Below are 15436 nucleotides of genomic sequence, written 5' to 3'. Positions count from 1 at the left end.
AAAACTTACGAAGCAAATATTATTTAGGTTACGGAAGTAGATGTGAAATAGTTCAAAGCAGTCATCTCTATTAAAAAACATGGAGGAAAGTACAAGAAACTCAAGTCTATGAGAATGAGCCCTCCATCATTGTGACAAGAACAGTGAGCAAGGGGAAAACTTGACTATACAAGGGATCATTTCTGCACTCAGGAGGCATTTCTGAAGGGTGAGTGTCCCAAGAGGCCTCTGTGTGTCCCAGACACCCACCTATTCTACTCAGACTTAGAGATCAAAAGAGCTTTGCTCAGGGAAAAGATCAACCTGTCCTTGCCATTTGCCTAAACACCCCCTTCGAGTTCTAGGATGAAATCACCTGCTGACCTTCCTTTGAAAACTCTTACCCATAAAACCTATCACCAGCCAGTCTGAGACCTCCTCTATACAAGGCACCATTCCAGGGCTCGCCCCTTGGGAGCCACGCAGTTTGGCAGAATCTGTCTTCCTGGAATGCGTTTATAACTTTGGTATGAGAGCCATACATTTTCAGAGTGGCCCTTATGTTGACTTACAGCAAAAGATGATGGCCACTAGCACATGCATGAAGCTCACTGAAACAGCCAGGGTTGTGGTATTGCTCAGTGCTAATGTTGCTAAAGACCCTGTGTTCATCCTCAGCCCCACCAAAAACTTTTTAAAATATTAAGCAAGTCTGAATCCACCAGACTCGACAAAAGCCCAAGGCGGTGACTTCGAACATCAAGTTATAATGAGGCAGTTTTGAGCTACAGGTCTTAAGTAGTAACGCTTTACCAAGTGACTACTATAAGGGAATCAGTATGCTAAGCACTTTTGATATTGAATATAATCTTCAAGGCTGATCACTTAATAGACACTAATATTAGCTAGTATTTTAATCCCCACTCTATGGATAGAAAAATCTAAACTGGTGAAGTTAAGAATCTTGACCAATGCTGTCAGCTAGCACGTGAGCTTACAAAAACCAGGACAAGTTAGGCTCAGAAATTGCTTTTTTAAAGCTTCTCTTTCTTCTTAAAACAAAGACTGAACACAAAACATCTCACACAAAATCTTCATGCACTTAAGACCAAAGGAACGTTGTATAACACAATTGCAACATGCAATATTAGTCCTCGCACAATTTTAGATCTGCATTTAATCCTGAAACTTTGCTAATTATTTACAGATGTTCAGAGAGTAGTCATTTAATCTCGCCATTTCCTTAAAAATCAGTCCATAAGTTTCTATGCAAGCACTTCTAGAAGTCAAGAGTCACTCTTGAGCAGAAGGGCAGTGGGAACACACCACGACATTGCTTGGTGGAAGCTACAGAGGGACAGAGTGGATGGTGTGGCATTTCTGCCGACCATGCTAGTGTGTTCATGGGTAAGTTTTGCTTCGTGCGGCAGATGTGTTCTTTAAACTCTCCAGAATAACTGAAGCTTTATGAGCAAAACACGCCCCCCCCAAGGAATCTAATTCTTTAAAGATGATTACATTAATTAATATTTTTGAAAGGCGAATGAAATCACCACCTACGTTACATAATTTGTAACAGGCTTCCAGAGTTTCTCCCTGATCTTTCCTTCATGAATTAACATCATTTACTGGATCCTGTCCCCATCTCTCCGTGCATTGTCGTGTAGGTAAAAAGTCTCCATTTTCACCCCTGTTTTCAGCCCTTCGAAGAGTGCTCAGCAACCAGCCCAGGTACTTATGTGATGGATGAATGACTTGGCCGATCCTTCACACCTCCCCTGGTTACTGCAGGTGCAGTTAAGACCCCTCTACCCTTGCCTTTACTGCTCCTTCACCCTGGAAAGCTTTCCCAATGTTTAAGTTCCATCCTTTCTATAAATGTCAACCTCTTTCCAGATTTGGACTTTTTCTCTGCATTTGTACACATCATATTTCTATTATGTGGTGCAATAACAGATGACACAAACCTTATTTTAGTCATTACTTTCAGAACAATCTATACAGAAGCTATATTGGTAAAAAGTAAATTTAGAATTTAAATTTTCACATGCATCGTCAGCAGTCGGTTCTTTGTAAGTTTGTCTTCGCCTGTATCTTTAGTTGTTGACTTGAAAGGTATTTTTCAGATAAAATAAACTGCGATACTTCATTGCTCATCCCAATGATAACTAGAGTATATGGCAAAAATGTTAGATAAATGGCCACCAAACCCTCATCTTTGGGTTAATATGTGTGTGGTTGTGGGTTGTTGCAATTTATCTATTCTTTTAAACTATGTACGGCCTCCATCATGAGAATGCTACCCAAATCGCTTATTCTTGAACAGTCAGAAATGTACACATTTATTTCCAGAGTCAAGCACAAGCACAAGTCAACATTAGAGTAGGCTTTCTGTACCTATGGTTCTCAGAAAGCAATTCCTAGTGTAGCAGCATAGTGTCTTCTGGGAAGTTCATAAAAGAGCATTCTTTAAGGTCCACCACAGACCAGGCAATCAGACGCCCTGGGTATGGAAAACAACAGTTGTGCCTTGACCTAACCAACAATGTCTACATTTGTGCTACCATCCTCAAGTTTGCTCCTCTGAGGAAGGAGAACTTTATTTAGATCAGACAGTGAGAACAAGTTAATAAAATTCCAATGCAAATCTCAGTTGTCAGTACTGTTTGCTTTTACAGCACAATTTAAGGCAATGGATCCTAACTATCTTATTAAACTACACCCCCTAGCTGTCCTAACCAAAGGGGACTGAATGAAATCAAGCCAGGCAAAAACTAACAGAAACTGCAAGGATCAGCAGTCTAAAGGGAGGTATAGGGGTGTGTGACCAATTTAGATCTTTGCAGCTGGTATCTAGGCAGGGTTGAGAGTCGGTGGTGAGGGAAGAAGGGATAATGGCATGGAGATGAAGAAAAGCTCCGGCTTCCAGCATCAGAGAGCAATCCTGCCATGCATCAGCAGTGCTCACCCACAGTGGGGCACAGGATAGCAGAGGCTTTAGCCACTTCTGTGCCGAGGGGTTAACATGATGGTGAGCATCCATGGCCTCAAATGGCGGATGATAAAAGTAACACCAAGTGCATGCTGTCACTGAGCTCTGGTTTTGGGTTGACTCTTAATGTCTTTTCCTTACTGGCCTCGTTAATTTGGAAAGGAAGAAATCCCTTATACAAATTAGAGGGAAAGACATGAAAACATATCTTTACCGGCTTAGAAGGACTAAAAGAGTTGCTAGTCGTATGTATGATTTTCAGTCTGGTGGCCTTCCGACCATACCAATGACTTTCCCAGATAACCCAGGCAGCTATGGAACATGAGGAGAAGAAGGAAGCTATGGCTTTCTCTTAGTTAAGCCACTGGAGTTGGAAGTAAGTTAAGGTATATAAAAGCTCAAGGTTCCTTCTTGAACCCCAGACAGCTAGCAGGAGCTCTCAGTAGTGCCTCAAATCTGCTTCTCCTTTGCTGGGGCTTATGTGTACACACAGACACAAATGCTGATTTTTTTCTTAGTTACTGCCACAACATCAATATTTCTAATCATAAGTCATGTTCATAAACATGTTAATAGCTATTGAATATCTTGCCATCTTTCACTCTTTGTGTAAGCAAGATGATCAGTTTATTAGCCATGAAGCAAGCAGGCACCGGTATCATAAAGGTTAGAAAAATCTGTATGTCCTCAGCAGGACTGACTTTTCTTTAATGGAGAAAAGGTGACTGCCATACCAGACTAGAGCAAAGTATGCTGAAGATTTAGTGGTGTCTGAGGTCATAGACTCTGAAGCTAGTCCACCACCCAGTAGCGTCACAGGTTAAAATGTAAATTGCTTACCACCACTATGCCTGAGTTTTCTGGGCCTTACACCGTGAATGACACTAGATGGCTGTGAGGATTAAATGGGACAGCACACAAATAAAGTACAGAGACTAATGCATAGTAAAAGCTATAGAAACCTCATTTCAAAAGGCAGTTCTCATCTCAAATGCCCTCTCCATGCCTGGCATGAACAGAGCGTGAAGGCTTGAGGCATAAAGAAAGAGATTTGGTAAAATTTAGATAAATCTATTCAACTGCTTATAGCTGAGCCCAATACAGACTGTTCTGTGCCTTGACTGCAATAAATTATCTAGAATATTGGATTGCTACAATATGTGAAAAAGACTAACAATCCACTCATAGCCTAGTTACTACCCCCAATAATTCTACCTTTTGCATATTTCAGTGTGTCGTTTGTCCACCATGATGTACTTATTGCTTGTTACTGATATCAGGGCATATTCCCACAAAAACTGTTTTCGTAGCCACCATTATTACATCACAAGTATTCCTGATCATAATTTATATTGTTAAACATGTAAAAGCTGTTAAATAGTTCGCTTTCCTCCTTCGCATAACTAAGTTTCACTACTGATCTAGTCTACCAGGCCAGATTCAACTGGAAACAACAATAGCTCTGCCTCAAAGGAGCAGCAGAGGGCTGTGTGTGGCAAGAGATACCAAGATACCTACTGTTCTCAAATTACGTAAAGACCAACAAACTGAGCATATTTGGTTTTGAATGACTGAAAGTAAAGGAAAATCTAATCTCCCATCTATCACACCAGTGACACACGCAGCACACAGAGTGCCTGGCATGACTAACTTCTGCCTTTTTTCAGTGGAATGTTCTCGGTAGGTCTGGAAGAGAGACGATATTGTATCAACTTCACATGTGACTGATGTATAAATAAACCAATCTTAATTGTAGAAAGGATGAAAAAAAAGATAGATGTTATAAAAACATGATGCAGAAGCTGCTGAGCAAAAATGCTACCACATTAGCTAAAGGCAGGAAGGGGGAGCCGACAACCACAATCTTGAAACAAACATCTACTGTTTCCGCTACAAACCTCCACAGATGCTAGGTCTCAGGACTCCTCAGATTCAAAGCCTCCTGCTTCTGCCTCCCTTTGCTTCGCAGACAAAGAGCGAGGTGAGGAAAAGTCATGACCACATCAAATTCACACGGTGTGTTCAGACATGAATATGGATTCAGATCTAGACCTCCAAATGTCCAAGCCAGGGTCATTTCTGTAGGTCTCCATTACTTATCCCTCAGTGCAGATTTATGGTCACACTGCACATAAAGATAGATGTTATGGCCAACGGCTGTCCCCAGCAAGCTCATGTTCCCAGAGGATGGCACTGTTTTGGGATCCATGGATCCTGTAGGAAGGAAGGTTTGCTGTGGAAAGGTACACCACTGGGGTAAGTCTTTGAAGAGTATAACACTCCCCTGCTTGAGATGAACTCTCTGCTTTCTAGACTGTGCTTGACACCTACTGACCATATACCTGCTGCCTGAGATGGCCTCACTGATACCCTGTCATGCCTTCCTCGTTGTGATTGGCAGAGATTCTTCTAAGACTATGAGCCAACATGATGCCTTCCTCACAAAAGCCATTTCTATAAGATACTTTTCTCTGATCAATACAAAAGTAACTAATATTCCAAGTGATAATTCCTCCAGGCTTAGTGCTTTTTCCCCCTCAGGACAAAATCAGTCGTCAACCAAACTATGTAGTTATGTAGCCCAAAAACTGAGTCTTTAAAATTATTACATTAAAAAAAGTAACTCACAGCTGGGCATGGTGGCACATGTCTCACTATGGAGGCAGAAGCAGGTGGATCTCCATGAGTTCCCAGATAGCCTGCTCTACGCAGTGAGTTCCAGGCCAACCAGGACTATGTAGTAACACCCTGCTTTAAAACAACAACAAGAGCAACAAAAGCTGGTTCAATACTGGATCTTTAAAATCAGTGTGGTTATTTGGACTACTACCCACGGTGATTTATTTTATATAGAAAGCAAGCATAGGGTTCAAAATAGAACATTAGAAATCTGACAGCATAGTGTCTCCGTAATTAGAGAGTGAATGGGCAGAAAGAGAGAGGGGGAGGAGGAAGAAGGAGGAGGAAAAGAACAAAGAGGAAGAGGAGGAGAAGGAAGAAAGAGGTAGAGGAGGGAGGGGAGGAGAAGGAGGAAGAAAGGAGGAAGAGGAGGAGGAAGAGAAGGAAGAAAGAGGTAGAGGAGGGAGGGGAGGAGAAGGAGGAGGAAAAGAGGAAGAGGAGGAGGAAGAGGAGGAGGAGAAGAACAAGAAGAACAAGAAGAAGAAGAAGAAGAAGAAGAAGAAGAAGAAGAAGAAGAAAGTGGAGAAGGAGAAGGAAGGGTGGGATAAGAGAGAAGAGAAGAAGTGGGGAAGAAGTTTGGAAAGCTGGTTCAGGACACTGCGATTTAAAAGAACTTTTCCCAAGGATCCTGTATAGGAAAAGTAGAGGAAACAGAACTTGAACACAGGACTTCTGGTCTTGTTTCATCAGAACACACAGCATCCTTGCTCTTCACTTCCATGTACCAAAGCCAGTATAAAGCTTCAGCATCCCACCAGCACATATGGCCAGTCCAGCTTTCAATGCTCACCCTCAGGACACCTAACAGGCCCATTCTCAGAAATGCTGCCATTGACTCAATGGTTGGTCAGCTGACACTGAGAGTCGGGTGCTGACTGGCCTAGTGCTGTCCTGTCTGCCTCTCTTCCTCTGGGTTATTGAGAGGTCTCCCCCACCCCCCGCTGTCTGCATCACTGCTTTGCTTTTTTATGCTGATGCTGATGTAAAGCCCATAGGTAAAAAAAAAAAAATCCCCCACGTCATCTTATTCTGAATTTGCAGGCTCGCAAATAAAGCATGATTTGCAGAATCTTTCTCCTTGACACACAGCAAATATTTTTTTCTGTAAATCCTAGCTGAACTAAACTCACTTTCATGTAGTACTGGAAATGGTGAAAATATTTTGGAATGCAAGAAGGTCCCTTGGAAAGATTGTCTTAAATTTCCTATATTTTCATTCCCAATTACAGCAGTCATATAAAAAAAATCTTTTGTAACTATTTTACTTATAGAATTTAGTATGGCAATGAAACTACACAAAAAAATTTTAATATCTTTTGAGGCCAGAAACATATCTACATTTTCCAGTTTCCAAATAGCTGGAGGAAAATTTCTGAGTTTGCCTTGAACTGAGATCTGTTTAGTCTGTTTGAACACGGTCAGCACTTGAGAACTGATACAAACCTGATATGCTGCTCATGGGTGGTAATGATGGGAGCAGGAAAGATGCTGCTCATGGGTGATGGTGATGGGAGCAGAAAAGAAAGATGCTGCTCATGGGTGATGGTGATGGGAGCAGAAAAGATGCTGCTCATGGGTGATGGGAGCAGGGGAGACTCCAAGGGGCAGTGATTGGCATGGCTGCCTCGTCTCGCCTACTTGTTAAAGAAAAGTTATTTGTATTTGGTGATCCTTTGAAAAGCCTGTGAGAGCTTCTGAATTTTTTCCTGCTGTCCATCCCTTTGGGCTGTTTCTCTGGATAACAGTGGACACACAACAGAAAAAAAAAGAGCTCATTTGTATATGTCTGTAGTACCAGCCATAGGGACTCTAAGACAGGAATATCATGAGTTTGAGGCCAGCATAAATGAAAAATAGCAGCCTCTTTTATGTAGTGGGAAGTCCATTTCAATGAAATGTGCTCTTGGAATCCCCGGGGATGGGGGGCTCTTTTAGGTAAACATCCAGGCAGGCTACATGATAGTGAAAAAGGAGAAGATCTGTAAAAGGACAGCAAGTGTCCTTTGGGACGTCTACAAAGGAACCATCAGTTTCATCACACCAGCTAAGGAGCTTAACTTCTCTGGGTGAGAATCCCACTTTGTCAATGAGAGGAAAGGGGGGATGTAAAATGTAACTGGAAAGATGAAAAAATAATATTAGTCGACAGGCATAGATCCTAGAAATAAGAACCATGTCTTGTAAACAAGGATGACATGTTGCCGTGGCCTGTTTCCCATCACTTATTTTACATACTTATTTTCTATCTCAGTCTTTCCTTGATAGCCTTTAACAGTAAAGAATGATAAAAACAAAAACAAGCAAACAAAAGCAAGGCCAGAGCCCTATATTGCTCCTGAATAAACACAGTTAGTTACTTCTTCTACCTTCATAAGGACCACTGTGCCACTTACTTATCATACACCTTATTTCCTGATGCTTCATGAATATCTGAGTGCCATGTACCCATAGCGCTTTGTGACTCTTATTTGAGAAACACTGTTTACACAGTGCTTTAAACCCAGTCAATGTATACTTGACCTGATGTATCTCTATCAACTACCAACCCACAAAATGTTGTATAACTGCCTCACAGCAAAGTCTTAGCATCAATAGTAACTCAGTAACAGATTCAGCTATCAGGAAAATTCCCATTAGAAAAATAGTGGGGTATAGCTCAGTGATGGCACATACTTAGTTGGAGTGAGGTCCTCTCCAACACCTAGATAAAGACATGAATGTATGAAGTAAATGAAGTAGAATATGCACACAAGTAACCCCTTTGCTAACGTCAAGCCTTTGTGGACGCCAATGAAGATTGTTTGCTAAGTAGCTATGCAGTATGCTTGCTGGTAACTCTACAAAGAGAGAGTGTAATCATTCTGATATTGTGGTGGAGGAGGCACGATATGGAAAAGGAGGAAGGAGTCATATTTTGTAGAGAAACAACCTAGTTTTTTGATGATCAGGTTTTTTTTTCCTATGAGTCAAAACATGTAATCAGGGAGCCTTAAAGCCCATAGCATCCAAAGACCTTGGTAAAACCACAAGATGTCTCATGCTGTTATTCATAGTTGTTAATGTGCAATAAATTCAGAAACAGACAGTAACTAATGTGATAAGTCTCCACTGGTCACTTAATGGCCACAAAATACCCATTTAAGGACAGAGAGGTGTCACAGAGGGTATAGGTACTTGCCAGGCATGCTATCCTCTGAACTTTGCACATCAGCACAAAATACATATGCATAATAACACCAATCCAATGATGGCAGTACACCCCAAGTTTGAAAGAAAAAACAGGCAAGGCTAAGAAAGTGCCCCCTGTGCCCCCCCCCAACTCATTGCTGAGCATGACAAGTCAGTTGATGCCTACATGAGTCAGACAATCCATCCCAGCTAGCCGTCTGGTCAGCTGACACTGTGCTTAAAGGGGATACATAGTTGGTGCCCACATGTTCTCCCACCCTTCCTGCTGAAGGAACCAAGGTAGAAACCAGAAGAAGGCATTACTCCTGTGTAACATTCAGTCTTCTCTCGATGTCTCTGATTACAGTGGAATTCCATATTCTAGCCTCCTGGGTAAGCTATGAGGACACAGAAGAAGGAATGGAGCAGGAGTGTGTCCAAAATGAACAACTCCAGGGCCTGCTTGTGGATCTCAGCTGCAAGTTCAGAGAATGGGAGTCGGGATGCACGTCTCCGCCCTACACTGAGCCATAAGTCTGGAATAACATGACAATTCAGCAAGCATTTAAATACAAAGAGCCAATCCCCTCTATAATGCATATAAACCTTGGGACCCAGAAAGGGAAAGAGATGTGTTCAAAGTTAACACTGTTAGAACTGGGCAAGAAACTATGTCCTACACCCAGTGCCTGAGCCACCACCTTGTGTATTAGATTTGGCTTCTCCCACCATAATGGTCTCTTTGGTTGGTATTGTTGTTTAACAAGGAAATGATTTTCATAAAATTGCTTTTCAGTATTGCTAAGCTAAGGACTGCGAAAGCATCTCCTTTCTCCTCCAGAGACCATGAGCAAATCTCTGTTAGGGACCCAGGTTGGTTTCCTGCCTTCTCTGCTCTGGAACCAAGCTGATGGTTCAGGCTGCCCTTGTGATATGTCAACTTTATTTATCCCAGGTCCAAATCATATCAACACATGAAAGTGTTGCTGAGGACTACCACCGATTCAACACAGCATGTAAAACCAGTGTCCCTGCTATGGAAAGTGACATGTTTTTCCTGAGGTGGACTCCAGAGTACCTGCTGAAATGGTAGAGGCTCAAATTAGGTCCTCAAAGAGGCTAATCAATTTACTAAGATGGAGATGAGGTAGGAGAGGAAGGCATTGAAGGGCAAAGATTACCTCTTAGTTTTTGTTACTTAGACAAAGTCTCAAGTAGACCAGGATGGCCTCAAACTAACCATATTGTAGAGGTTATCTTCCAACTCCTAATTCTCCTGCCTCTGTTCTCTGGGTACTAGAATTATAGCCGTGAGCTAAGACATCTAACTTCGTTTTGTTTTGTTTTGTTTGTTTGTTTGTTTGTTTTAGATTTTCAGAAGTAAGCATGTTGGGCACATAGTAGGTACTCATTAACTATTCATTTAAATAAAGATCATTCCATTGCTGGTGTAAGAAAGGAAACATATGAAAGACAAACAGCCATCTCATCTGCATGGAGCGCTCTATTTAAATAGCCATTAATCGCAGAGGTCAGGAAAGACGGAGCAGAACGGTGGCATCAGAGTGCTGAGCAAAGATGCAAAACACTGGAAGCCACCAGCACTCTGCTGAGTAACATGCTGGCTTAAGCAGTCCAGTGCCGTCACATCACCACAGGGTAGCAGCGGCATCTTAACAAAAGCTCAAAGTGAACTTAGAGAATAAATGTTTAAAGATAATTGGGAGCCTCAAGCTAATGGCTAAAGTAAGAACGGGAGGTAGGGGGATCCTTAAAAGTGAGTCTGTTTGAGATTCAAACCACCAGGCAAAGACTTTTTTCCCAAGGTAAACATGGGTCTAGGACCTAACCACACATGCATAACCTCCACACAGAGTAAATGATGTCTACCCAAGGTTTTCCACTAAGGTATCTTGCATACGATCACTTTTGGTCACAATCTGCTTCCTATAATTTAGACAAGTGGTCCTGGAGCCTTTCACATTTATACAAATGACCATGCAATTTTTTTTCCCCAGAATCCACATGTGACTTAATAAAGCTGGAGAGAGCTCGAGATTTGGCAAGCATTGTTAAAAAGCTCTGAGGTGATGCTCATGTTCCTGAAATAGAGACCAACAGTGGGGAGGTCTGAGATAGATGGTTATTGGCTGGCTAGTAGCATCATTTGGAGGATGTGGTGGTTTGAGTGAGAATGCCTCCATATATTTATATATTTGAATGCTTGGTCTACAGCTGGTGGAACTGTCTGGGAAGGATTAGGGGATGTGGCCTTGGAGGAGGTGTGTCAGTGGGTGAGGTGGGCTTCAAGGTTTTAAGAGTCTATGCACCTCCCTCCCCCCCCCCTCTCTATCTATCTCCTTCCCTGTGTGTGTGGATCAGATGTAAACTCCAGCACCACACATGCCTGCCACCATGCTTCCCATCATGATGATCACAGATTAAGCCTTTGAAACCATTAGCAAGGCCCCAATCAAGTGCTTTCTTTCGTAAGTTGGCTTAGTCTTGGTGTCTCTGCAGAACAATAGAAAAAAAGTAACTAAGACGAGAGTAGTTTTTGTTTGTTTGTTTGTTTGTTTGTTTGTTTGTTTTTAAGAACTATGAGGTGATCCCTTCTTGGAATCAGTTAAACCCAAGTCTCAAGGGGTTAACCCCTAACCACCTCTACGTAGAAAGAAACACTACAGGTGTTTTCACAGCTAACAACCATGAAGTCAAGAATCTAAGCAAAGGAAAAAAGGGATACAGTCGGGAGAGGGGAGAAGAGAGAAGAGAAACACAAGCTACCTTTAAACCATTGCTCCTGAAACTTCACCCTGAATATAGACTGCCTGAGGTATTGCTGAAAATCAGTCTGCTCAATAGGACAGGGGTAAAAATGAGCACCCTGCAATTTTAAACGTACGTGAGAACCACAGCTTACCATCCAGCACCTGACTGCTCAAACACACTGCACTTGAGGCATTTTTTTTAAAAATGCACACATCTTTGTTCCTACCCAAGTTTCTAATTAATAGCTTTGGATATGACCCGGCATGAGGATGTTTATGAAGCATACTAAATGGTTCTAGAGTGCAGAAAAGTTTCTGGACCACAAGCTTAAGTATTAAACACCCCACATTATTTGAGAGTCTCTAGTCCTTGGGGCCTTCAAGGCACAATTTCTGTCAAAGTTACTGTAAACACATCAGACTGAGTCTTTGAGACAACTGAAGCTCCCTGGTACACAAAGGTCCTTGACATTGACTCGGAATTGATCTATTTTCCTCTTTATGCCAGACGGCAGGAAATGACGTAAAGTAATAAGGATTTTACCTACGAGTACTCCTGGAGCTGGCTACTCAGCTTTTCAAGCAGTAAAGGGAATGTGAAGGTTGCCTGATGTTGCTGATAGGATTCACATCTAAATAGAGGCTATTAGAATGTTTCCTGGTACTGAAAACTCTTGCATAGTCAACTGAATCACGTGATGATTCTTTGACTCTATTCAAAATTAATTCCTATAGATGAAATTATAAGTATCTGTACTTATACTTAAGCATATCTTTCTATAACTATATTTGAATCTGTTGGGGGAAGAAGTTACATGGCATTAAAAAAAATGAAAGATGTTTCAATTAGAATGGAATACAGATGTGAATGCCCACTAATGTGTTCCTTTCCTCCTCCAGAATACAATTTTAAAGTTGGCTGCACTTTTAAGCATGCCACTTGCCTTGACTTAGAAACCATAAGTTTTAGTGTCCGTGTGATTGCAAATTAGGTAGCTCACCTTTGTAAAGCCCAGGAATTAAAATCCATGAAGACTTTCATTTAATCCTTTGTTACAAGCAATTATGAGCCCTCTGCAAAATGGCCACAGTACTGGCTTCTAGTGAGAGTTTTCACTGCCTTTTTATCAGAGCTGTATTCCACTGTATCGTTCTTGTCTGACTTAACATAGAACTTTTGGCCCAGTTCCTCTCAGGTCTATTTCTGAAATCCCGTCTCCCTTCTGAACTCCCCAGACTGGCAACATGGCTGGAACTCTACTGTTATTATTAGGACTTATAAGCCACCTGGAACTCTGAGAGGCAGGCAGCATTCTTTATAGGCAATAAAAGAAGATGCAAAATATTGCTGAGAGATACATCCTCATTTTATGATGAACCAATAATTGCTGTATAAATGAGAGGCAACATGTTACCAAGAACTACTGCCAAATAACCAGATTTAATGGCCAAATACCAAGTGTCATCTAAGCAGAAAAAATAGTTTTTCATAGTAAAATGATACTCCGTTGTTAGCCTTATGTCCAAGAAATGTTTAACTAACTAGCATACTATATTAATTTATGACTTAAGAAAGATTATATTTTGTTTAAAATGGATTCTGTAATGCATCATGTATATTAAGACATGTGGATTTTTCTCTGTATGTACATCATTGTCAGACATGGAAATGCCCATCGATGTGTCTCAAGAAAAACTTGCCCAATCTGACAGCTGCCGGCTAATCCTTGCCCACATCATTTCAGTTCTGTCTTCAGTGCCAATGCTTACCTAGGTACAAAAACAATAAACCTACTAATTAAACACTCGGTATAACCGCACTGAGCAGATAGCCGCTGTCATCAACAGTCTAGTTGTATTAATCAAACCAGAAATAGGTAGCTCAACACCACTCCCTAAGCCCAAGTACATTGCCACAGTGACTGACATTCTGGTTAAAAATAAAACCTTGCTTCAAATATAGCTTCTCCAGTTCTGGGTAATGAATATAGTTTCATAAAAGTTGACATCATTTCTCTGATTTCACCAAAATTAAATATATCCTACACTCCTACTGGGTATCTGGCCACACCATTCGGGGTACGTGGGCATTTTAAGGACGGGAAGAGAGACCTGTTCAGGTGGGGTTAAGTCCAATAGACATCCAAACTTACAATTTCAATGGTTGCTTTGTTTATATGCATTAGATATTCCAACCAGAAGTTGGTCCCCACAGTTTATGGAGGAGTTGGTGGGTATACGTTTTGCAGATTTGCTTATGAGGAGAATTTTAATATGTGCATGCCCCAAACTAGTGAACGCATCGCGCCCAAAGAGCCGAGCAGTACTTTGATATCCACATCTTCTTAAAGGTCAGTTCCTGTGCACGCTATTTCAGACAGATCCAATTTTTCCATCTGATATCCATTCAAAATGCAGTCGGATGTGGTCATACACACCCAGAAACACCATGTTTGTAGGGTGGGGTGAAGAAATTTAAACATTTTTTTTTAGCAATTCATTCTTAGATATCGGCTATAAATAATGCCTGTCAGCAATCCTAAAGCAAACAAAATGTATTCACTCTAGTCCATCCATTATACAGGAAAGAAATCGCTTTACCAACACATCTTTCCTCCCCCTCCATTTTGGGACAGAGTCTTATCCATCCCCACCCCCACTCAAAAAAAAAAAAAACTCATCCCACTTCACTACGCAACTGATAAGAGTATTAAACACTGGCTTCCACGCTGTGGGAGTTAGTGGCCTTCTTGCCACATCCCCGCTGCTGCAATGGACATAAGCATCTCCTCCTCCTATCGACCTAGTGTGATGCTCCTCCCGCTCCGGAGCACTGCAGTCCCCTCGCCGCTGAGGGCTGCCCTGGCCACAGGCACATGCCGCGGGAAGTGCCCCGATGCCCGATGGGGACAGCCACATACCTTTGCTCTCCATTTCGGCCCCCTTAGAGCGCTGGGAAGTTCAATGTAAGTTGGCAGGAAGATGTGGGCCCGCTTCAGATCCCCAAATCTGGAAAGCCAATCTGATGATTTCGTCCGTACTTCCTTCTTTGCCTTCAGGCTTCCTGAAAGATGGGATTTCTTAAACCTTGAGCTGCGATCAGCCACCAAAGGACACTTAGCAGCAGCAGCAGCAGCAGCAACAGCAACAGCAGCAGTTGCGATGCATATTAATACTGAAAAACATGCACAGGCCCCGCTCAGAATTGTATTTTATTTTATTTATATATTTATTTTTTACCTGAGTCTGGAAGCTGGAAGCAGGAGCTGTTCTCGGAGCGTGGTGCTGCAGGTGTAGTGACAGATCATCCCACTTTGCTCTGGATGTACAGCAGATTTGCATGGGCGCTGGCACGCATGCGCAGGGCGTCCCCCTCCCTTTTTCACCGCCTCCCGTTTCCACCCCCCCCCCCAGCTCATCTCCACCCCCCCTCCCGCCCGCCTAGGCTTCTTTCCCCAATACGTTCCTCAGTATCCTAGCCCGAAAGCAGTAGCATTCGGTCACAGGAAAAGCGCTGCTAAAAATAAACGCCGGACCGGATTTTCCTCTGCACACTAGAAAATGGATTGGACTGGAACAGTGCATCAATCCCATCCGAATTTCCAGGACTGATTTCTGAAGCCCTCGATGAGCCTGGGGTGTCAGAGCTGGGCGTGCTGCTTTCCCCTAGGCAGAGGGATTTACGAATCCTGCTTAGTGGTCATGATGTGGACTTCTCTACGCTGCTGCAGTAAACTTCCCCGGTGCCTGCCTGCCTTTCTCTTCCCTACACAGTTCCCACAACGCCCTCCATCCCTGTGCCGCTTTGCTTTGCTTCTGCTATGGAGTGGCAGGAGCCCCGGGGCTG

The 15436-nt window shown here is 42.4% G+C and overlaps 1 protein-coding gene across 1 annotated transcript in view; it reads right to left on the bottom strand.

The window, feature by feature from the left end:
- FGF12 (fibroblast growth factor 12) overlaps positions 1-14984 on the bottom strand; it is a 551642-nt gene extending 536658 nt beyond the window's left edge. Inside the window, exons 1-2 of the mRNA XM_084801113.1 lie at positions 14830-14984; positions 14511-14653 (exon numbers count right to left, since the gene is read on the bottom strand). Of these exons, the coding sequence (XP_084657239.1) occupies positions 14511-14523 (13 nt within the window). The 5' untranslated portion in view covers positions 14524-14653; positions 14830-14984. The remainder of the gene's footprint in view (positions 1-14510; positions 14654-14829) is intronic.
- Positions 14985-15436: the final 452 nt, after the last annotated feature.

The sequence above is a fragment of the Acomys minous genome (assembly GCF_964271855.1).
Source record: "Acomys minous genome assembly, chromosome: 11".
NCBI lineage: Eukaryota > Metazoa > Chordata > Mammalia > Rodentia > Muridae > Acomys > Acomys minous.
This window is presented reverse-complemented; position numbering and strand designations above follow the sequence as displayed.